The 22,638-nt window shown below is 44.3% G+C and overlaps 1 protein-coding gene and 1 long non-coding RNA gene across 2 annotated transcripts; both read left to right on the top strand.

Moving 5' to 3' along the window:
* The first annotated feature begins 1,162 nt into the window (after positions 1–1,162).
* Positions 1,163–9,463, top strand: LOC138990248 (uncharacterized). The gene is made up of 3 exons (XR_011466366.1): positions 1,163–1,337; positions 6,876–7,096; positions 9,227–9,463. It is a non-coding gene; the product is annotated as an uncharacterized lncRNA (long non-coding RNA).
* Positions 9,464–17,021: 7,558 nt separating this feature from the next.
* On the top strand, positions 17,022–21,731 carry LOC102282343 (kelch repeat and BTB domain-containing protein 6). Its single transcript, XM_070380231.1, has one exon. The coding sequence runs from the start codon at positions 17,332–17,334 to the stop codon at positions 19,447–19,449; it is 2,118 nt and encodes a 705-aa protein (XP_070236332.1). The 5' UTR covers positions 17,022–17,331; the 3' UTR covers positions 19,450–21,731.
* Positions 21,732–22,638: the final 907 nt, after the last annotated feature.

Below are 22,638 nucleotides of genomic sequence, written 5' to 3'. Positions count from 1 at the left end.
ACCTTAGCTAGGACATGGAGGCAACCTAGATGTCCATCGACAGACAAATGGATAAGGAAATTGTGGTACATATACACAGTGGAATATTACTAAGCTATAAAAAAGAACACATTTGAGTCAGTTCTAATGAGGTGGATGAAACTGGAGCCTATTATGCAGAGTGAAGTAAGCCAGAAAGAAACACCAATACAGTATATTATCGCATATATATGGACTTTAGAAAGATGGTAACGACAACCCTATATGCAGGACAGCAAAAGAGACACAGATGTAAAGACCAGACTTTTGGACTCTGTGGGAGAAGGTGAGGGTGCGTTGGTATGAGAGAATAGCATTGAAAGGTGTATGTTACCGTATATAAAACAGCTGGCCAGTGCAAGTTCGATGCATGAAGCAGGGCACTCAAAGCTGGTGCTCTGAGACAATCCAGAGGGATGGGGTGGGGAGGGAGATGGGAAGTGGGAGGGAGGTTCAGGATGGGGGATACATGTACACCCATGGCTGATTCATGTCCATGTATGGCAAAAACCACCACAATATTGTAAAGTAATTAGCCTCAATTAAAACAAATAAATTGACTAAAAAATCATATTGCACAACCTTAGTATATATATATATAATTTTTATTTGTCAATCATACCTCAAATAAAGCTGGGGAAGGGAGAGAAGTGTATTAATTGTCATGCATCTGGGGATTTTCCAGCCATTTTTCTATCATTGATTTCTAGTATATGCACAGCGATGTGGGGATATATATATTTGGCCATACTTTATGGCCTGCAGCTTAGGGGCTTCCCTGGTGGCTCAGAGGGTAAAGCATCTGCCTGCAATGCAGGAGACCTGGGTTCTATCCTTGGGTTGGGAAGATCCCCTGGAGAAGGAAATGGCAACCCACTCCAGTATTCTTGCCTGGAGAATCCCATGGACAGAGGAGCCTGGCCGGCTACAGTCCACGGGGTTGCAAAGAGTCGGACACGACTGAGCGACTTCACTTTCACTTTCATGGCCTGCGGGACCTTCATTCCCCGAACCAGGGACTGAGCCCAGGCCTGGTGAGTGGAAGCACCGAGTCCTAACCACTGGCCCACCAGGGGATTCTTTTTTATGATTTCTATTCTTTCAAATGTGTTAAGGGATGTTTTCTGTTTCAGAATGTGGCCTATCTTCACATATGAATTTGAAAGGAATGTATATTCTGCTGTTGAAGATGAAGTGTTCTTTAAATATCAATTAGAGCCATTGATTGATGGTGCCTTTCCGTTCACCTGTATCCTTACTTCTTTTCTGCCAGCTGGACCTATCAACTACTGACAGAGAAGTGCTGAACTGCATTTTATGTAAGTCCATTTCTCTCCTCTCCTGGCATAACAGTCTTCTCAAAAGTGTTTTCAGTGTTTTTTCTATAGTTTGCAATGTACATTTAAAACAAATTTAAGTCCACTTTTAAATGCTTATACCCCTTAGCAATTCCTCCCTCTCTTCCCTTAGAACATTGGTGTTATCCATTTTATCTATTCATACAGTTAATATGACAATACCCTGTTGCAGTCATTCCTGTGAACATTTATCTATTAGATCAATTCAAAATAATAAAAATGATTATTTTAACTACATTCATTCCTTCTCTCACACTCATCTTTGTGAGATGCAAGTTTCTGACCTATATGATTTTCCTTTGCTCTAAAGAACTTCTTTAACATTTGTTTTTTTAATTGAGATACAATTGACATGCCATATTGGGTAAGGTTAAGGTGTGCAACATGTTGCTTTGATATGTATGTATTACAATCAGGTTACCACGTAATGCTAACACCACCATCATGTCCCATGATTATAATTTCTTTTTTTGTGGTGAGACCATTTAAGATTGAATTTTGTAGCCAATTTGAAGTATATAATATGGTATTATTAACTATAATAATAAGGCTGTGCATTAGATCTCTAGAATTTACCAAACTTTTCACTGCAGTTTGTTTCCTTTGACTAACATCTCCTTAAATCCCCCACTGTCCCTGAGCTTCCTGACCTGTGGTTTAGTGTCTGACAGTAAGCTGGAGAAGTTCTAGGTTATTACTATTTTCTTCCCTTATTCCCTTCTCTCTCTTTTCCTTCTACTATTCCCCTGTGTGTGGCACATTTTGTAATTGTCCCACAGCCCTTGTAGATTCTGGTCCAGTTTGTTTTTCCAGGCTTTATTCTCTTTGCTTTTCCGTTTTCTTTTCTTTGAAAATATCTATTTATTTGACTGCACTGGGTCGTAGGGTCTTAGTTGCAGCACGTGGGATCTTTCGTTGACATGTGGGGTCTACGTCCCTGACCAGGAATTGAACACAGGCCCCCTGCTTTGGAACGGTGGGGTCAGCCACTGGACCACCAGGGAAGCCCCCTCAGTCTTCAGTTTGGATTGATAAATCCTCAAACTCAGTGATCCTTCCTTCAGCTGCATCTAGTCTCCTAACAAGCCCATAAAGGCCTTCTGCATTTCTCTATTGGTGTTTTCGACCTCTATCATTTCTTTATTTTCCTCTGTTTCATTAAGGTTTTTTCCTGAAGTTTTATCATGTTTTGTTTGGAACACATATCTGGGTGGCTTCATCTTGCTCGACGCTCTGAGCTGCTTTCTAAGCATTAGGTGCCGCAGTCACCTCTCCCTGTCTTGCAGGGTTGGCCTGTGTAGGAGATGAGAGCTTTATTGTTCGAGCTGCGCTAGCTCTTCATTGTTTCCCCATTTCCTTGTGAGTCAAGTGCTATTTCACTTTTAATAGCTCCCAGTGGTTGAGGATGTGCCAAGACCAGTCAGTGCCAAAGGAGAGGATCTTAGTCGCACCTAGGTTCAAGCTGATTGGAAGCCAGATCCCCAGGGAAGTGGCTTTTACAGAATGCAAATATATACAGTCCTGTGGGGTGACAAGCATAAGCCCCACCGGCCACTAGAGCCAAGGGATCCACAGGTGTCCTCTGGGTGACAGTCGCAAAAATCAGGGCTCCAGACAAGTGCATTAGTTCCTTTCTAGGAGAAGCCAGTGAGGTGTGGGCAGGCAGAAAGTGAAAGAAAGTGAAAGTCGCTTAGTCATGTCCGACTCTTTGCCACCCCATGGACTATATAGCCCCAGCCAGGCTCCTCTGTCCATAAGGATTCTCCAGACAAGAACACTGGAGTGGGTTACTATTCCTTTCTACAGGGGATCTTCCTGACCCAGGATTCAAATTCAGGTCTCCTGCATTGGAGGTGGGCTCCTGACTGTCTTAGCTACCAGGGAAGCCCAGGCAAAGGGAGAGTAAAAGGTGGGGTCCCCTGGCTGACATTCCCTGAGCCCCTCCGTAGCCTCTTGATGCCTCTGTGTGTGTGTTAGTCGCTCTTTGTGACCCCCTGGACTGTAGCCCTCCAGGTGTCTCTGTTCATGGGATTGATTCTCCATTGGATCTCCAATGGGTTGGGTTGCCATTTTCTTCTCCAGAGGATCTTCCCAACCCTGGGATTGAATCCAGGTCTCCTGCATTGTAGGCAGCTTCTTCTGAGCCACCAGGGAAGCCCCCTCGATGCCTCTAGATGCGTGCCACACAGCAAGCCTGCTCCTAAATCAAAGTTCCAGGACAAGCAAGTTGGCCTCTTTCTCCGAAAGCCCTGGGGTGTATTTCAGGCTGCTCTCTGCGTAGTACCCTGGGGGTGGTGGCCTGCCAAGAGCTGTCTATCGGATTGCTAGATTCTTGTGCATGCAGGAATACAGGGGCCCCTGGCCGCCAGAGCCAAGGAATCAAGCTGCCAAAACCAGAGGACCAGAGGCAAAAACTGGGGCACCAGATAAGCATAAGAGCTCCTCTCGAAGAGATGCTGGCCCACTGGAGCTGAGCAGAGGTAAATCATGAAGATAGCATCACCCTCCAAGATCTCAGCAAAGGTTTAAGGTCAGCCTTAGATGTGCCTTTCATTAGAAGCCTGCCCCTCAGGCAGCAGCTATGATGATAAACTGATAGGCCTCTCCCACAGAAAGACCAAGCTTCTGGGTCTGTTGCCTCTGACCATGCCCCAGGGATGGTAGAGGTTTACGAATTCTTTCTCCTGGATTCCTGCTGTAGGACTCCTGGAGCAGAAACCCCACTGGCCCCAGAATCAGGTGACAGAGGTGTCTTCCAGAAGCAGCCGCAAAAGTCAGGGACCAGACAAAGGTACAAGTTCCTTTTTGGAAGATATTGGTGAGCTGGAGCAAGACAGAGGGAGAAGGCAGATTGCATTCATGGGTCTCCATTCCCCAAGAGCATCTCCATAGGCCCATATAAGTGAGTCAAAGCAGAAGCCCATCCTTTAGGCCAAAACTCCTGAACAAAGAAAACAGGTCTCTTTCTCAGAAAGCCTGGAGAAGCCGGCGCGGCTCCCTGCCAAGAACTGATTGTTGCAGTCCTGTGGGGCCTGAGAATGCAAGTCCTCTCCTTTGGCACTGGCTGGTCTTGGCACACCCTCAACCACTGGGAGCTATTAAAAGTAAAATAGCACTTGACTCACAAAGGAATGGAGAAACAATGAAGAGCTAGCGCAGCTCGAACAATAAAGCTCTCATCTCCTACACAGGCCAACCCTGCAAGACAGGGAGAGGTGACTGCGGTACCTAATGCATAGAAAGCAACACAACGTCAAGCAAAATGAAGCAACCCAGAAACATGTTCCAAACAAAGCAAGATAAAACCTCCAGGAAAAAACCTTAATGAAACAGAGAAACGTAAAGAAACGATAGAGGTCAAAAACACAATGCAAACGAGCGGGTGTGCGTGCTTAATTGCTTCCGTCGTGTCTACCTTTTTGCGACCCCAGAGACTGTAGCCCACCAGGCTCCTCTGTCCATGGGATTCTCCAGGCAAGAATACTGGAGTGGGGTGCCATTTCCTCTTCCAGGGGATCTTCCCGACCCAAGGATTGAACCTGCATCTCTTCCATCTCCTGCACTGGCAGGCAGGTTCTTTACCCCTAGCGCCATCTGGGAAACCCATATACAAGCAAGGGCGCTGGACATATGTAGAAGTCCCCCTTTGGGAGATACTGGTGTTCTGGAGTGCAGCATGGTGGAGATCCACCTACCAGCAGGAGCAAGGTGGCGGGGGTGGGGGGAAGCAAAGATGGCATCCCCCGAAAAGAGGAAGAAAGAAAGAAAAGCGGTAGAAATGAAAGAAAAAAGAGGGAGAGCAGAAGATGGCACCTGCCAGCCTCCATCCCCGGAGTTTCCCAGCAGGCCTCTGCCCCTCAGGCCAACATGGTCAAAGCAGCAAAGTCCTTTTCACAAAAAGCCCGGGCCCTTTTCAAAGGGCTGCTTCTGCGCTGGGCCCTGGCGCCGTTGGGTCAGCGCACCAGCCCTCAGTTTGCTAGAGCCGTGTGTCTCCTGTGTGGTCTGCCCTGCTGGTTTTCAAAATCAGATGTTGGGGGGGCTTGTCTTTCAGGAGCAGGTCTTAAAGGCCGGGGTGTCCAATGTGGGGTACAAGCCCTTCACTCCTCAGTGAGAAGCTCCAGGTGTTGAGATCCCCCCTTTGTGGGTACCCGTGCTGGGGGTGAGGGGCTTATGGTGAGACTGTGTCTCTGCCTTTCCCACCTGCTTCGTTGTGGCTTTTCTTGTTTACCAGGTGTGAAGGGTTTCTCTGCTGGTTTTTAGGTTTCTTTCAGAGGAAATTGTTCCACATAAATTTGGCGTCTCAAAAAAATGGTAATAATAAAGGGACTTCCCCACTGGTCCAGAGGTTTAAGACTCCATCTTCCAATGCAGGGGGCACTGGTTCAATCCCTGGTCAGGGAGTTAAGATCCCCCGTGCCATGCAGTGCGGCCAAACATTAAAATAAGAAGAAATTAAAAAGAAATAAAAATCAATTCAGTGTGTCCATGGGAAGAGGTGAGGTCAGGATTTTCCTATGTAACCGTGTTGAATTGGAACCTCTACCACTTCTTTTTTGTTCTTTCTTAGAATTTGCTTCTCTCTGCTCACCCATCAGTTGCCCAGTTCCTGCATGCTGTCAACCTTGTCCTTAGAGCCCTTACCATAATATTTAGAGTTGTTTTCAATTCCTGGACTGATAAATTCCAACATTCCTTTCATATCTGGTTCTTATGTCTCATCAAAGTGTGGTTTTTGTGGGCAGAGGAGCTGAAGTCATCATCAAGTGTGAAATATTTAAAGCAGACACACAAGCGTTTCAGCAGTGCAGACAATTAACTCTGTTGCTGTGGATGACGGAACTGTTGGCAAAACATGTCTTCTGATATCCTACACAGCAAACAAATTTCCATCTGAGTATGTACCGACTGTTTTTGACAGCTATACAGTCAACTGTTATGATCAGTGGACAGCCATATACTCTTGGACTTTTTGATACTGTAGGGCAAGAGGATGATGACGATCTGAGGTACCCACAAACAAATGTAGTTCTAACTTCCATGGTGGCTCAGATGGTAAAGAATCTGCCTGCAATGTGGAAGACCTAGGTTCGATCCCTGGGTCAGGAAGACCCTGGAGAAGGGAATGGCCACCCACTGCAGTATTCTTGCCTGGAGAATCCCATGGGCAGAGGAGCCTGGCTGGCTTCAGTCCATGGAGTCACAAAGTGTCGGACACGACTGAGTGACTAACACTTACCTACTTAGATATATTTCTAGTCTGTCTTCCACTGGGCTCTTCATCCTCATTCAAAAATGTGAGAGAAAAACGGGTGTCTGGGACTTCTCTGGTGGCCCAGGGGCTAAGACTCTGTGCTTCCAATGCATGGGGCCTGGGTTCCATCCCTGGTTGGGGGACTAGATCCAGCATGGAGCAATGAAGACCCGGCACAGCCAAATTAATACATGTTTTTTAAACAGTGAGTGTCAAAGTTAACTCACCACTCCTTTCTTGCTTGTTAGGACCCAAACTGACCTCAGAGATGACCCCTCTCCTGTTGAGAAACCTGCCAAGAATGAACAGAATCCCATCACCGCAGAGACTGCTGAAAAACTGGCCTGTGTGGCCTGAAGTTTGCTAAGTATGTGGCGTGTTCTGTACTCACACAGAAAGGCATAAAGAATGTATTTAACGAAACAATTTTGGCTGCCCTGGAGACGCCAGAACCGAAGAACAGCCACAGGTGTGTGCTGCTATCAACAACTCTCCAGGAGTGTTTCTGCATAGCTGGTGTCCGCATGATCCTACAAGCAATGTTTCAATCAAACTAAGGGTTACAAATTAAAATTTGTTTGTGCAATAATAACAAAACTGCACCTACTTGCGTGTACTTATGTGCACCTACTTGCGTGTACTTATGTGAGACAAGACCCATAGATATGGCCTCCTTCCCTCTCTCAATGCCAGTGAATTTTGAGTAATTGTGGGTTGTCAGAAAAATGATCAGTGCTAGTTTTTGTTTTGTTATTTCCAAAAAGATTTGTTGCTGTTGCTTTGATTAAAAGCAAGGCATGCTTGTGATGGCTCTGTAACAGACTAACGTGGGTGGTTGAAGGTGTTCCTGAGTTCCACTCGGGAGAGCAATCTAGGCTGTGCGTGCGACTCTCTTCGAGCCCTCCAGGCTCCTCTGTCCATGGAATTCTCCAGGTGTGAATACTGGAGTGGGTTGCCATGCCCTCCTCCAGGGAATCTTCTGACCCGGGGATCAAACTCACATCTCCTGTGTCTCCTGCATTTGTAGGCAGATTCTGTACCACTAGAGCCACCTGGGAATCTTGGTGTTTTTTTTTTTTTTTCCTTTTCCTGGGTTGTGGTGCAGGAAGTGTGTATAGGATTTGGTTTTATTTAGTCTTGTGTTTTTAATTCATTAACCATTGGACAGTCCTTAAAGGGAGGAGGACGGACTGAGTCTACATTCTACTTCCTAAATTTAGTTTAGAAAACATGTTCCCCACATGGTACTCTCAGAAAGGAGTACAGTAAATGCCTCATTTAATAATATAATCCTTTAGGGGAATTCCCTGGCAGTCCAGTGGTTAGGACTCGGTGCTTTCAATGCTGTGGGCCCTGAATTCTATCCCCGGTCAGTGAAACTAAGATATATTAATACATACTCTGTGAAAGTCGCCTTTTCTCTTGAGCCTTAAGCAGGTCCAGTGTTTAATGAAACTTATGAAAGTGGGGAGAATCTGTCTTGCTCCTCCCCTGTTCTAGGATGCACTATATATGTGTCTGTAGCTCTCAAGGAAATTTGTTTGCCATTAGCTGATTTTTTAAGTTACTTTCTTTTTTCACTGATAAATGTAGAAAATATTGTGCCTTTTGAAATACACAAAATGGATTGAGTGAAAGTGAAAGTTGCTCAGTCATGTCTGACTCTTTGGAACCCATGGACTATACAGTCCTTGGAATTCTCCAGGCCAGAGTACTGGAGTGGGTAGCCTTTCCCTTCTCCAGGGGATCTTCCCAACCCAGGGATCTAACCCAGGTCTCCCACATTGCAGGCGGATTCTTTACCAGCTGAGTCACAAGGGAAGTCCAAATGGATTGAGTATACAATTAAAATACATTTTTCCCCCGGTCCAAAAAAAAATGTGGTTTGGCCTTTAAAATTTTTCCTCGATAGCCAGACTTGATGTGCTAGGTAAAAGGAACTGCTCTAAATAGGCCTGTAGTAATGTGGTGGCCAGGCGGGGCAGGGGAAGTCCTACTGGTCACGATGAGGTTTCAGCCTTTTAGGTCTCCTAGGCTCCTCAACTGTGAACCTCAAGTGTTTTGATTTTTTTTTTTTTTCTTACTGTCTTCCTTCCCCTTAGGGTGATATTCCCTGGTGGCTCAGATGGTAGAGTCCCTGCTGCCCTCCCCGCCACCCCCCACCCCAACTCCAGTATTCTCGTCTGGAGAATTCCATGGAAAGAGGAGCCTGGCAGGATATAGTCCATGGAGTTGCAGAGGAGGACACGACTGAGCGACTTTCGCTTCTTTGCCATGGATAGGACTGAGTGGGCTGGAGTTGTGTAGTTCCTTTTTTCCACTTGAAGGCTATGGTTAAGTGGAGTTGGTTATTTCTCCGCCCCTAGGTGAGGCTCTTATAAGACCCCAGCAGACTAGGGTCTGATTTAACTAATTTCTCCTGAGGGCAGGCCTCATTAAGAGAGAGCCCTGGGGTATTTAAGAACAGGTTCCATTTCCCCTCACCCTTCAGAGGTATGAGGGGATTGTTCTCCCATGTTTACTGTGAAAACTCTCAAGCTGTGGGAGTCAGAGGCGCCCCTGCTTTGACTGGATTCTCTGGCGTTTTTTAACTCTACAGTTATGCACACTGAGCGTCTAGCAATTTAGCAATTGTACTTCGAGTCTTCCGACGTCAGCCCCGGTTCCTGCCACGGCCCTACTCCTGGCTCTGTGCTCGGGTAAGCCAGTAGTCTGTGTTTTCGCCTCTCCAGACTTGGCAGCATGCCCTGTGTCCTCCCTTCCCTCCAGGATCCAAGAAGAGTTGTTGATTTTCAGTCCATTCAGCCTTTTAATTGTTATTAGGACAGAGTGGTGACTTCTAGGCTCTTAACTGAGAAACGGGAATGGTTTTCCTATTTTTCTTTTGCTTGCGGTTCGGAACGTTCTATCAGAACCTAGAAGGGAGGGTTTGGGGGTTTGGGGGAGCATACCTCACTCTTTTTTTAGTTGCTGGAGAAAATACTGAGCTTCCACCCTCCCAGCTGCGCGCGTGAAGGCGACCCCAGAAGGAATAAGCCTCTGCCTCCTCCCAGGGTGCCTGTTTTGCAGTTTTTTAAACTGTGAAACATAAAGTACATGTTGTGCTCCGTGTAGGTTTGTAGCAGTATTGTTGGTTAGGACACAGTGTAAGATCTCTTCCATTTTGGGTTCAAGACTGGTCTCTGTGTTTCTTTCCAGAAGACTGAATCTCCAATTTGGAGTTCATGTAGGGGCTATGGTGGGAAAGGAAACCTGTCCTGTTGATGATAAATACGAGTGTAGTTAATAAAACAGTATTTAAGGATAGACAGTTTTTAAAAAATTTTTTTATCGGAGTATAGTTGATTTATAATGTGTTAGTCTCAGATGTATAGCAAAGTGATTTGGTTATACATATATAACTTCAGATTCTTTTCCCATGTAGCTTATTTTCCAAATAGGTTGTCATAGCATTCTCTGTGCTATACAATAGGTCCCTGTTAGTTATTTATCTATTTTATATATGTGTGTGTGCTTAGTCACTCAGTCGTGTCTGGCCCTTTGTGACCTCGTGGACAGTAGCTCGCCAGGCTCCTCTGTTGATGAAATTTTCCAGGCAAGAATACGGGATTGGTTGCCATTACCTACACCAGGGAATCTTCCTGACCCAGAGACTGAATCCAAGTCTCTTGTGTCTGCTGCATTGGCAGTCAGATTCTTCATCACTAGCATCACCTATAGTACTGTGTATAAATTGATCCTAAGCTTCTAATTCATTCCTCCTTCCTCCCACCTTTCCCCTTTAGTAACCATTAGTTTGTTTTCAAAATCTGTGAGTCAGTTTCTGTTTTGTAAATAAGTTCATTTGTATAATTTTTTACAATTAGATTCCACTTATGAATGATATCATATTTGTCTTTGTCTTACTTAGTATGATACTTTCCAGATCATTCTGTGTTGCTGCAAATGGCACTATTTCATTTTTTTTAATGGCCGAGTAATATTTTATTGACTAGATATACCACATTATCTTTATCCATCCTTTGTCAATGGACATTTAGGTGGCTTCCATGTCTTGGCTTTTAAAGATAGTGCTGCAGTGAACATTGGGGTACATGTATCTTTTTGAATTATGGTTTCCTCTGGATATACACCCAGGAGTGGGATTGCTGGATCCCATGGTCACTCTATTTTTAATTTTAAAGGAACTTCCATACTGTTTCCATAGTGCTTGTACCAATTTACACTCCCATTAACAGAGTAGGAGGATTCTCTTTTCTGCACACCCTCTCCAGCATTTATTGTTTGTAGACTTTTGATGCTAGTCATTCTGACGAATGTGAAGTGATATAAGGATAGATACTAGATTAGATCAAATTAGGGTCACCCACTCCAGTATTCTTGCCTGGAAAATCCCATGGACGGAGGAGCCTGGTAGGCTGCAGTCCATGGGGTCGCTAAGAGTCAGACATAACTGAGCTACTTCACTTTCACTTTTCACTTTTCTGCATTGGAGAAGGAAATGGCAACCCACTCCAGTGTTCTTGCCTGGAGAGTCCCAGGGATGGGGGAGCCTGGTGGGCTGCCGTCTATGGGGTCACCCAGAATCAGACATGACTGAAGCGGCTTAGCAGCAGCAGCAGCAAATTTCAGAAGAGGTAAGAAATCTTCATTGACCTGCAGTATTTTTTCATAATACACAATTATTCATAAGGGAATAATCAGTGTTGCCTGGAAGGGGAAGGATTTGAGGATCACTAGGACCAAGTGCAAGATTTTGGGTAGGTTGGGTGCCTCAGGTGGTTTGGCTAGTTTGAATTTAAGAGCACAGTTGGTCTGCTTTATTTTTCTAGAGGATGGAGGGTGGTGGAAGTACTTGTTGAATATCCTGAGTGACCTGACTGTTGAAGTGAGTTCCTCTGGCACTAGAGAGGAAGAAAGGAGCCCCCATATATGGAAAATTCTTTCTGGTACCAGCTTAGCTACAGTTGTGGCAGTAGTCGCTTTACAGAAAAAAAAAAAAGCTTCTAACCATCCCCCAAACAAAGATATACAGGTCCTTCTTTTTTGTGTGTATAGAAAGGGAAAAGGGTAATGAGTAACTGAGGGGCCCAGAGGTGGGAGAAGAGGATAGAGTTTTTTAGATTTCAAAACACTGATGTGGAAATCGAGTCCACTGTTTAGTGGATCAGTGTTGTTTTCTCTGTTATGGCATAGAAGGGAGAGGCAATCATACAAAAACAAGGGATTGGGCTCAGCGATAGCTACCTAATCCCAGAAACTCTCAGGCTTGTTTTTTGGTCTCAGGAAAGGGGCCTTTTTCCTCTTTAAATTTTTATTGGAGTATAGTTGCTTTACAGTGGCTTCCCTGGTGGCTCAGTGGTAAAGAATCTGCCTGCCAATGAAGGAGACGCTGATTTGATCCCTGGGTTGGGAAGATCCCCTGGAGAAGGAAATGGCAACACCCTTCAGTATTCTTGCCTGGAGAATCCCATGGACACAGGAGCCTGATGGGCTGCAGTCCATGGGGTGGCAAAAGAGTCGGAGACGACTGAGTGACACAACAGCACAACAGCAGCGCTGCTTTACAGCGTGTGTTAGTTTCTGAAAGGTGAATCAATTATGTGTATGCCCACTCTTTTTTAGGTTTTTCTTCTCACTTACATCACCACAGAGCTATAAAACAACAGCTTTCAACAAAATCAAACCAAGAGATGGCAACACCCCTCCCCCAAACCAAATTCAAATCCTTCCCATGCTACTGTGGACACTTGTCTGGAGTACACGGATCAGGAGCTGGACTCCAGCATAAACCACTTCAGGGACACTGCACTGGGGCTCAGAAAGCCTCAGGACCTGGGTGGAGCGGATGGGGGCCTAGAGATGGATTTCCAGTTCCATTCCAGTAATGGCACCAAAGTGCCATCAAAGACAAAAACCAAACAAAATGGTAAAGAATCTGCCTGCAGTGCAGGAGACCTGGGTTCAGGCTCTGGGTCGGGAAGATTCCCTGGAGAAGGGAATGGCTACCCACTCCAGTATTTGCCTAGAAAATTCCATGGACAGAGGAGCCTGGCAGGGCATGGTCCACAGAGTCACAAAAGAGTTGGACACAACTGAGCGACTAACACAGTGGCACCAATCTGTCAAAGACAAAAGCCAAACATGTAAGGAAACTGAGTTTATTCAGACTGTTGCCATTATGGAGAACAGTTTGGATCCAAAATCGGAGTGAGTTTGCCTTAGATTTTTTTTTATAGGGAGGATATAGACAAATTATAGGTAGAGTGGTTTAGTTAGAAGTGCTTTAATAACTTGGGGACGTCTTGGTCAGCTGACAAGGAAATGTGTATCTTGGTGTCTAGCTACTTTGGGTTCATTACTTTTTTTTTGGCTGCACTGCAGGGCTTGTGGGATCTTAGTTCCCCGACCAAGGATCAAACCCATACCCCAGCGAGCTGAGTCCAGTGGTTAACTGGACCACCAGGGAGTTCCCCTCCCCCCCCCACCATGGGTGGTGCCCTTCTAATCTGTTAATCATTAAGACATCATTAAACAAAGGACTGGGAAACAGAGACCCTGTGTTTGGCTTTGTTGGTAGGTTCAGGCAAAAATGGAAAGGTCTGTGTTTAACCTTCTCACAGGTGCATGAGGGAATCTTCTGTGAGCCTTATGGTAGTCGTGAGAAAGAGTGGACAATGACTCTAACATGAGTCATATGGGAAAAGATGGTTTACTGTGGTTGCTGTTCAATCACCAAGTCGAGTCTGACTCTTTGTGACCCCCACAGACTGCAGCATGCCAGGCTTCCCTGTCCTTCGCTGTCTTCCAGAGTTTGCTCAAACTCATGTCCACTGAGTCAGTGATGTCATCCAATCATCTCATCTTCTGTCACCCGATTCTCCTGCTGCCCTCGATCTTTCCCAGCACCAGGATCTCTTCCAATGAGTTGGCTCTTGTGTGGTTACCTATTTCCAATCACAAAATGGTAGGATGATTTCCAGGGGGTGGGAGAAGTTGAAGCTATTTCTTAATTATCAATGTTTTTCTGTGGTACAGGGATTAGGTATAAAGTTCAACACTGTCAGTTTCAAGGTGGATTTTTTTTCATTATGATCTAGTTGTTTTGGTAGTATTTGTTGAAAAGATTGTCCTTTCCCCATTGAATTTGTTGCTGCCAATGCTGCTGGATTTTCCAGGCAAGAATACTGGACTGGGTTGCCATTTCCTTCTTCAATACTGGAATGGACTACCATGCCCTCCTCCAGGGGATCTTGCCAACCCGGGGATTGAACCCAGATCTCCCTCACTGCAGGCAGATTCTTCACCGTCTGAGCCACCAGGAAGCCCTGTTGCAAAGACTTTCCTTTCCCCATTGAATTTGTTGCTGCCAATGCTGTGTTTCTAAAATTAAAACTTTAGTTCCTCAGTTGCATTAACCACACTTCAAGTGTTTAAGAGCCACATGTGGCTCATGGCTACCATAATGGATAACACAGAAACAGAACATTTTTATCATCACAGAAAATTTTATTGAACAATGCTGCTATAGGCTATATAGCACAGTGTCTAATAAATATTTTGCTTTTTTGCGAAAAGCAATTGAAAGCAAATAACACTGTTAAAGGCATATATGAAAAAGTTAAAACTTGATGACTGAGCACAATTTATTTTGAGGATTTTATAGTGAGGAACTCCGGGAGATAGTGAGGGACAGGAAAGCCTGGCATGCTGCAATCCATGGGGTTGCAAAGAGTCAGATGTGACTGAGCCACTGAGTAACAACAACAATAATGAGGCATGGAGAAGGAAATGGCAACCCACTCCAGCATTCTTGCCTGGGAAATCCCATGGTCTGAAGAGCCCAGTGGGCCACATTCCATGGGGGTTGCAAAAGAGCTGGACACAATTTAGCGACTAAACAACAACATAGTGAGGCAATGTTGACAAATACAAATATAAAAACACTTTTGTAAAGCATACATTAGACCAGACTAATTCAAAGGATGTTTGGGCATGTATGATGCTGAGCTCTTAGGAGCTGGCTCGGTACAAAGTCTCTTTGTTACATATTTTTATTTAAAATTCTCCTTAATAACTAGAATTCCAGAATCTTTAATTTGGGGATGGTAGAGAAAGGAGCTGTATTGGACTAGTTATGAGCATTTCTATTAAGAGAATTAATGAAAATACTTTAGCAATACTTAGAACAGGAAACATAGACTTTATGAGACCACCAAAGCATCTATTAATATTCCTGATTTGCATATTTGAGAGAATTCAAACCTAGTGCTCTCTGGCACCACAACTGAACAACCTTGTAGATATTGCTAGATGTTTAAAATATCAGATCCTTCAGAATTTTTTCCAGAGAGGCAAGTTTAAAGGCTGTACACTATAAAATCCAAACCACTGACAATACCAAACGCTAGGGATGATGTGGAACAATAGGCTGCTGCTGCTGCTAAGTCGCTTCAGTTGTGTCCAACTCTGTGCGACCCCATAGATGGCAGCCCACTAGGCTCCTCTGTCCCTGGGATTCTCCAGGCAAGAATACTGGAGTGGGTTGCCATTTTCTTCTCCAATGCAGGAAAGTGAAAAGTGAAAGTGAAGTCGCTCAGTTGTGTCCGACTCTTAGGGACCCCATGGACTGCAGCCTACCAGGCTCCTCCATCCATGGGATTTTCCAGGCAAGAGTACTGGAGTGGGGTGCCAGAATGCTCATTAATTGCTGGTGGGAATGCAAAACAGTAGAGCCACCACCTTGGAAAACATTTTCACACTTCCTTACAAAGTTAAACACAGTATTAGCGTGTGATCCAGCAGTCACACTCCTTGGTGTATACCAGGATGAGTTGAAAACTTATGTCCATGCAGAAACCAGCACGAGTGTTTACAGAAGTTTTATTCACAATTGCAAAAATTCAAAGCAAACAAAATGCCATTTAGTAGGTAAACGGATAAGTAAACTGGTATACAATGAAATATTATTCAGAAAAGAAATAACTATCAAGCCATGAAAAGACATTTGAAAAACTCTGCAGGTTTGTTTAAGCTTTTTGGGTTTTGTTTTTTTTAATAAATAGATTTTAAAATCAGATTTTAAGGTTTATTAGAAAATTCAACAGAAAGCTTTATTAATCTGAATTGAATATTGCTAAGTGAAAGAATATATATTGCAACTGCATGATATTCTGGACAATAAGAACCAGACAATAAGAAAATTAATGGTTCCGAGGGGCTGGGAGGCAAGGACAGTTCAGTTCAGTCACTCAGTCATGTCCGACTCTTTGCGACCCCATGAATCGCAGCACGCCAGGCCTCCCTGTCCATCACCAACTCCCGGAGTTCACTCAGACTCACTTCCATTGAGTCAGTGATGCCATCCAGCCATCTCATCCTCTGTCGTCCCAGGGAAGCATAAATAGGTTGAACAGAGGATTTTTTTAAGATTGTGAAACTGTTCTGTGTATTATTGTCATGATATAGGTACATGACATTTATGACATACATGTAGGTCATACATACATGTACATGACATACATGTTATGATACATGACATACATGACATGCCTGTACAACACAGTAAATCCTAATATAAACTACATGTTTTAATTAATGATAGATCACTGTAAGTTCATAACTTTTAACAAGGGCATACACTAATGCAAGATGTTGTAAACATGTGTAACTGAGAGGGGGTGGAGTATATGAGAGCTTCCTGTAGCTTTCTGTTGGATTTTCTAGTAAACCTAAAAACTGGTCTTAAAAATCTATTGGTTAAAAGCAAAAACAAAAAAACTTAAAAGGTATCTCTGCAGAAACCTGTAGGGTTTTTCAAATTTCCCCACAGGCTCATGGTCTCAAATGAGGGGGTGCTTCATTCTTCATAAACACTAGAAGAAAAGCTAAAAGTCATTAAGCCTTTATATCATGGGTACTGCATATAAGTACGTTACTCTGCTAATCAACAAATATTTATTCAAAGCAAGGAGAGCCAGCCTACGCGATTTAATGCGTATATCACCTACGCGATTTATGCGTGTATCATCTACGCAATTTAGTTCGATTGACATACGATGCTATAGTACCACTGCCATTAACGTTTTTAAAAAACAAGCGGCAACTCTGAGAGAAGCCAGACAACTGATAAATACAACAACAGGCATTTAGTCTGAATTCCAAACCCAAAGTTCGAAACCACAAAACTGAACCGAAGCGAACTATTTCTAACTCCGTCATCCGAAACAATGAACGGGCAACAAATCTCGCGATGCTATTGAAGTTACTACTACTCCCGATAAGCAAAGCGGTTTCCGTGCCGCAACCTGTGCCGCAGCAGGTGCCGCAGCCTGTGCCGCAGAGTCCGCGGGGTCCCGGCATGCCTCGAGGCGCGAAAGGCAATCTGGGAGTCGTAGTTCTCCTGGATGCCTAGTGGTGTTGCCAGCGCGGCTGTGGCGGATCGCTCGCTTCCAGCCAGTAGGTCCTCTGAGGGCGAGCTGAGGCGGAGAAAGGGCGTGGAACTGGAACCGGGTGAGTCGGACGCGGTCTACGCGATCGAGGGAGGCGGCACCGCGGCAGAGGGCTGACTCAAATAAATGGACCAGTGCTGCAGTCTCTTCGGAGACACCGCGGTCTTAGCGTCAGCGAGAAGAGGGTGAGGAGGCGCCAGAACCTGGTCCTTGCACCCGTTCTCATCTTTCGCTCGCCGCCGCTCTCTCCACCATGCAGTCCCGGGAAGAATCTTCGCGCTCTCGCCGCCTCGCCAGTCCCCGCGGTGGGAAGCGCCCCAAAAGGGTTCACAAACCCACGGTTTCAGCTTTTTTCACGGGCCCGGAGGAGCTGAAGGACACGGGCCATTCTGCAGCCCTGCTGGCCCAGCTCAAGTCCTTTTACGACGCGCGGCTGCTCTGCGATGTGACCATCGAGGTGGTCACCCCCGGCAGCGGGCCCGGCACCGGCCGCCTCTTCCCCTGCAACCGTAACGTGCTGGCGGCCGCGTGTCCCTACTTCAAGAGTATGTTCACCGGCGGCATGTACGAGAGCCATCAGACGAACGTGACCATGCACGACGTGGACGCCGAGTCCTTCGAGGTGCTGGTCGATTACTGCTACACCGGTCGCGTGTCCCTGAGTGAATCGAACGTGGAGCGCCTTTATGCAGCCTCCGACATGCTGCAGCTGGAGTACGTGCGGGAAGCCTGTGCCTCCTTCCTAGCCCGCCGCCTTGACCTGGCCAACTGCACGGCCATCTTCAAGTTTGCTGATGCCTTCGGCCATCGCAAGCTGCGGTCGCAGGCGCAGTCCTTTATAGCCCACAACTTCAAGCAGCTCAGCCAGATGAGTCCAATTCGCGAAGAGTCCCTGGCAGATCTGACCCTGGCCCAGCTGCTGACCGTCCTGCGCCTGGACAGTCTCAACATCGAGCACGAGCAGACCGTGTGTCATGTGGCCGTGCAGTGGTTGGAGGCGGCTCCCAAGGAGCGGGGTCCCAGCGCTGCAGAAGTTTTCAAGTGTGTCCGCTGGACCCACTTCTCTGACGAAGATCGGGGCTACGTGGAAGAGCTGCTGACCAACACCGTGGTGAAGAAGTACTGTCTGGACCTTGTTGAAGGGGCCCGGCAGATGCGGTATGGTGACATGTTGTGCAAGTCTCTGGTCCCCAAACCAGAGAGCAGCGGTGTTAGCAGTGGCAGCAGTGTTGTTAGCTGCGTTGGTGGTGGCGGTGGTGGTGGCGGTGGCGGTAGCAGCAGTGTTGTTAGCATTGTTCTTAGCGGCGGCGGAAGCAGCAGCTCCGTTGTGCCCATGTCTGATCATCTACCCCAGAGGTTAGGTGTGTATGCCAAGAAGATGGTGATCTTCTTTGGCCATCCCAGAGATCCCTTTCTGTGCTGTGACCCATACTCGGGGGACATTTACAAAGTGCCATCACCTCTGACCTGCCTTGCTCACACTAGGACTGTGACCACCTTAGCTGTCTGTGTCTCTCCAGACCATGACATTTATCTGGCCGCCCAGCCCAGGAAGGACCTCTGGGTGTATAAACCAGCCCAGAATAGTTGGCAGCAGCTTGCTGATCGCCTGCTCTGCCGGGAGGGCATGGACGTGGCATACCTCAATGGCTATATCTACATCCTGGGTGGTCGGGACCCCATTACCGGCATTAAACTGAAGGAGGTGGAGTGCTACAGTGTCCAGAGGAACCAGTGGGCGCTGGTGGCTCCGCTGCCCCATTCCTTTATTTCCTTTGACCTGATGGTCATTCAGAACTATCTGTATGCTCTCAACAGTAAGCGCATGTTCTGCTTTGATCCCAGCCACAATATGTGGCTGAAGTGCGTTTCTCTGAAGCGCAATGATTTTCAGGAAGCCTGTGTCTTCAATGATGAGATATACTGCATCTGCGACATCCCTGTCATGAAGGTGTACAATCCAGTCAGAGGAGAGTGGAGGCAGATTAATAACATCCCCTTGGTGTCGGAGACTAACAACTACCGGATTATCAATCATGGCCAAAAACTGTTGCTGATCACCTCACGCACCCCGCAGTGGAAGAAGAACCGGGTGACCGTGTATGAATACGATATGAGGGGTGACCAGTGGATTAATATAGGTACCACATTAGGCCTGTTCCAGTTCGATTCTAACTTTTTTTGCCTCTCAGCTCGCGTTTATCCTTCCTGTCTTGAACCCGGTCAGAGTTTTCTCACTGAGGAGGAAGAAGTACCTAGTGAATCCAGCACTGAGTGGGATTTAGGTGGGTTCAGTGAGTTGGATTCTGAATCAGGGAGCTCAAGCTCTTTATCTGATGATGATTTGTGGGTTCAGGTAGCCCCTCAGTGAAATGCACAGGGCCAGCAGAGTGTGTTACAGATAAATTGAAACACTAAGGTATTTTTACTGCTTTGAAAAGTATCTTAAAGAGATACCCTTTCTCTTTGCTGGAAGAAAAAAAAAAGAGTTGATTAATTTCAAGTTTGGCTTAGAAAGGGTATTGTTTGAAATACTAATATAATATTACAGAATTTAAACATCTTTAAAAGAAATCAGCCTATTTAATAATTTACTGTTCTAAAAGTCCCGTGTGGATTTGTTTGGTATGTTTATGTTTGACAATATAAGTTAATTGTAATCAGTAGTCTTCTATGATTAAATCTTACATTGTCTTGTGCCACAAGTGTTTCAACTTGAATTTTAATTTCTACACTAAAAAACTGATTGGATAGGAATTATGAGGGTGGGAAAGCATATATTTTCCTTCAGAGCAGTGTAGTAGATTTCCAAAACTTTAAAGTAGTGGGTTTTTACAAAATGTGTTCTAAGAAATATAGTCTGCTAAGTTTTATTTCCATTTTCTCGTCTTTTGTGGGGAAAAAAAAAATTATATATGTTTAATGTGACTAAATGGTGATTTCACTTGTGACAATGTATAGAATGGTCATAAACTTACCAAAAGTAAAAACAAAAAAACATGATTCTGTTTGAATAGAAATTTCAGTTTAAATCTGTAACCTAACATGTATTTGCAAATAGTGAGCAATTTTCCATCTAAAAAAATTCCATTCTAATAGTGTCACCAATTATCTAAAAATCTTAAAAAAAAATTAACTTGCTTTGTAGGTTCATATTTTAAATCTATACTTGACAAATGCTTCATTGAATCAGAGGAATAATCCTTTTTTTCACTGGACATGATTGTGAAAATTTTTATCCGTTGTCTTAAAAAGTTTATGTGATTCTTAAAATATTTTGGCTGTATAGTTTTGGTGTTTATCTTAGATTTGTCAACAAGGTGTGATTATTCTTTACTGTTTTGTGAGTAATATTGGTTTTGAAAGTATATACCAGTTAAGAACAGTATTTTATTGAAATCAGTAGTTATTGTGTCTATCAACTCTCAAAATCAAGTGCCAGCAAAGAATTTTCAAACTTTAAGTCGTGTATAGAATTGTTTTGTGTAGCACTGAAAAATTCTGTCCATTTTGTAAGTCGCTAAATGTTATTATCAGCTCAAAGGTATTTTTCTATTAAAAGTTTACAGTTAAATAACATAAGTGGATGATAGCATTTGGGGCCAGTAGTGAAAGTATATTTCGTCTAAAATATTTCTCTATGCAGTGGTGTACAAGGCTATTTTATTATGGTATTTGTACCCGTCCTGTGTTTCTCTATGAACCCTGCTTCAGTCTTTGTTTCTGTCAACATATGTAAGGGAAAGAAAGTCCAGAAACAGAGAATAAATGACACAAAACTTACATTGTTAAATACAAGAAAATGTAAGTGTTTACCTCTTGAGGTTTTATTGGATATAATTGTCATGATACATACACATGATAAGTGACCAAATGCTTATGATGTATAACTTTTTCTACACGCAGTCAGAATTTCCTCTCTGAATCTTCATTCAGTGACATGCTAATTCCTCTTCTGTTTTTTCTCCAGTGACAGAGTGTTAACATTTCTTATACCCTGGCAGAGAGTACAGAGGAATGCCATTTTTCTGGTAGGGAATGGAATTTTTTATTGAAATACCATAGGATGAAAACAGAAAGAGGAGGACATAAAAGGTATTTTTACAAGTTGTTCTTAGACATTTTAATAGGCTGTTTGAAGATTCTACAAGACATTCCTGTTCAACATTTTTAGTGAAGTAAGATGCTCACTTGTCCAACCAGTATGTGTTCCTTCAGAAGGGCAAACCTGCTTTGAGTTGCTTAAGGCTAAATTTTGTTTCATTTGACATCAGGGTGTTTCTGGGCACTGTCCTTAACACAAAGCTGTTTCTCCATAGGATTATTTTTTGGCCAGCTTTTTCTTTGCTAGTTACTTCCTGTTGATAGCTTTTCCTTTTATCAGGTCAAAATAGAACAGTGATGATCTCAACCAGGTCTTAATTCTGCAGAATTAAGGTTTTGCAACTGATAAAAAACATGTTTTCTGCTTGTCATTTTCAACCTTTGGTTTAAAGCCTAAGCTAAATAGTGGTGATATCTTGGTTTACAAAGAGGTTTTCCTAGGAAGAACTTTGGTTTTGTGCTATATTTGTGAACTAGAGAATAGTTGTTAATCATTATTTTATGGATAAGTGATTTGTATGTGATTAGTTACAATAAAACATACTAGAATCCAGGCTTTTCTGACTTTTCAATTCATTGTTTTCTGCTAAATGTATAAAACCCTTGCTTGTACAGTGAATGGCAACTGCTGCTGCTGCTAAGTCGCTTCAGTCGTGTCTGACTCTGTGTGACCCCAGAGACGGCAGCCCACCAGGCTCCCCCGTCCCCGGGATTCGGGATTCTCCAGGCAAGAACACTGGAGTGGGTTGCCATTTCCTCCTCCAATGCATGAAAGTGAAAAGTGAAAGGGAAGTCGCTCAGTCGTGTCTGACTCTTAGCGGCTCCATGGACTGCAGCCCACCAGGCTCCTCCGTCCATGGGATTTTCCAGGCAAGAATACTGGAGTGGGGTGCCATTGCCTTCTCCGGAATGGCAACTAGCAGTGTTGAAATCTGTTCTTAACAGGAAAGTACCCTTGTCCCTGTTTTCCAATTAATCAGCACATCTTTTAGTAAATATGTTTATAGGCCTGCTCTTTGTAAGCTTCAGAATGACCTTAATTATCTTTTGTATCTATCCCTGTAGGCTGAAAAGCTTTGTCAAAGGACCCAAATTTTTTCAAGTTCTTTTAAGTTCAAACGATAAGTGGCATTTGGATTTCCAAAAGGATAAAGCAGAAGTATTTGTACCTGATCTTGTTGAGAATCTGGGGAACACTTTTGATCTACTTCTAAGAAAAAGGCCGATGTCATAACATCCCTGAAATCATACAAGTATGACGACTTCTGGAGCTCATCAGACCTAAGATAAGAGCACTCATGACAGTCTCTCCTCCCCACACTTGCATAAAAGCTCTAACCCTTTTTATCATTTTAACTGAACTTAAAGGAACATTTATAATTACAAATACGATAAAGCCAGGAAGTGTTAGGAGTCAGCTTTGATTATAGAAAATGTGAGCGTCAGTAGAAACTTG

Source organism: Bos mutus, chromosome 12 (genome assembly GCF_027580195.1).
Source record: "Bos mutus isolate GX-2022 chromosome 12, NWIPB_WYAK_1.1, whole genome shotgun sequence".
NCBI classification, from domain to species: domain Eukaryota; kingdom Metazoa; phylum Chordata; class Mammalia; order Artiodactyla; family Bovidae; genus Bos; species Bos mutus.
The sequence above is the reverse complement of the archived record's forward strand: the minus strand, read 5'-3'. Positions and strand labels throughout refer to the sequence as shown.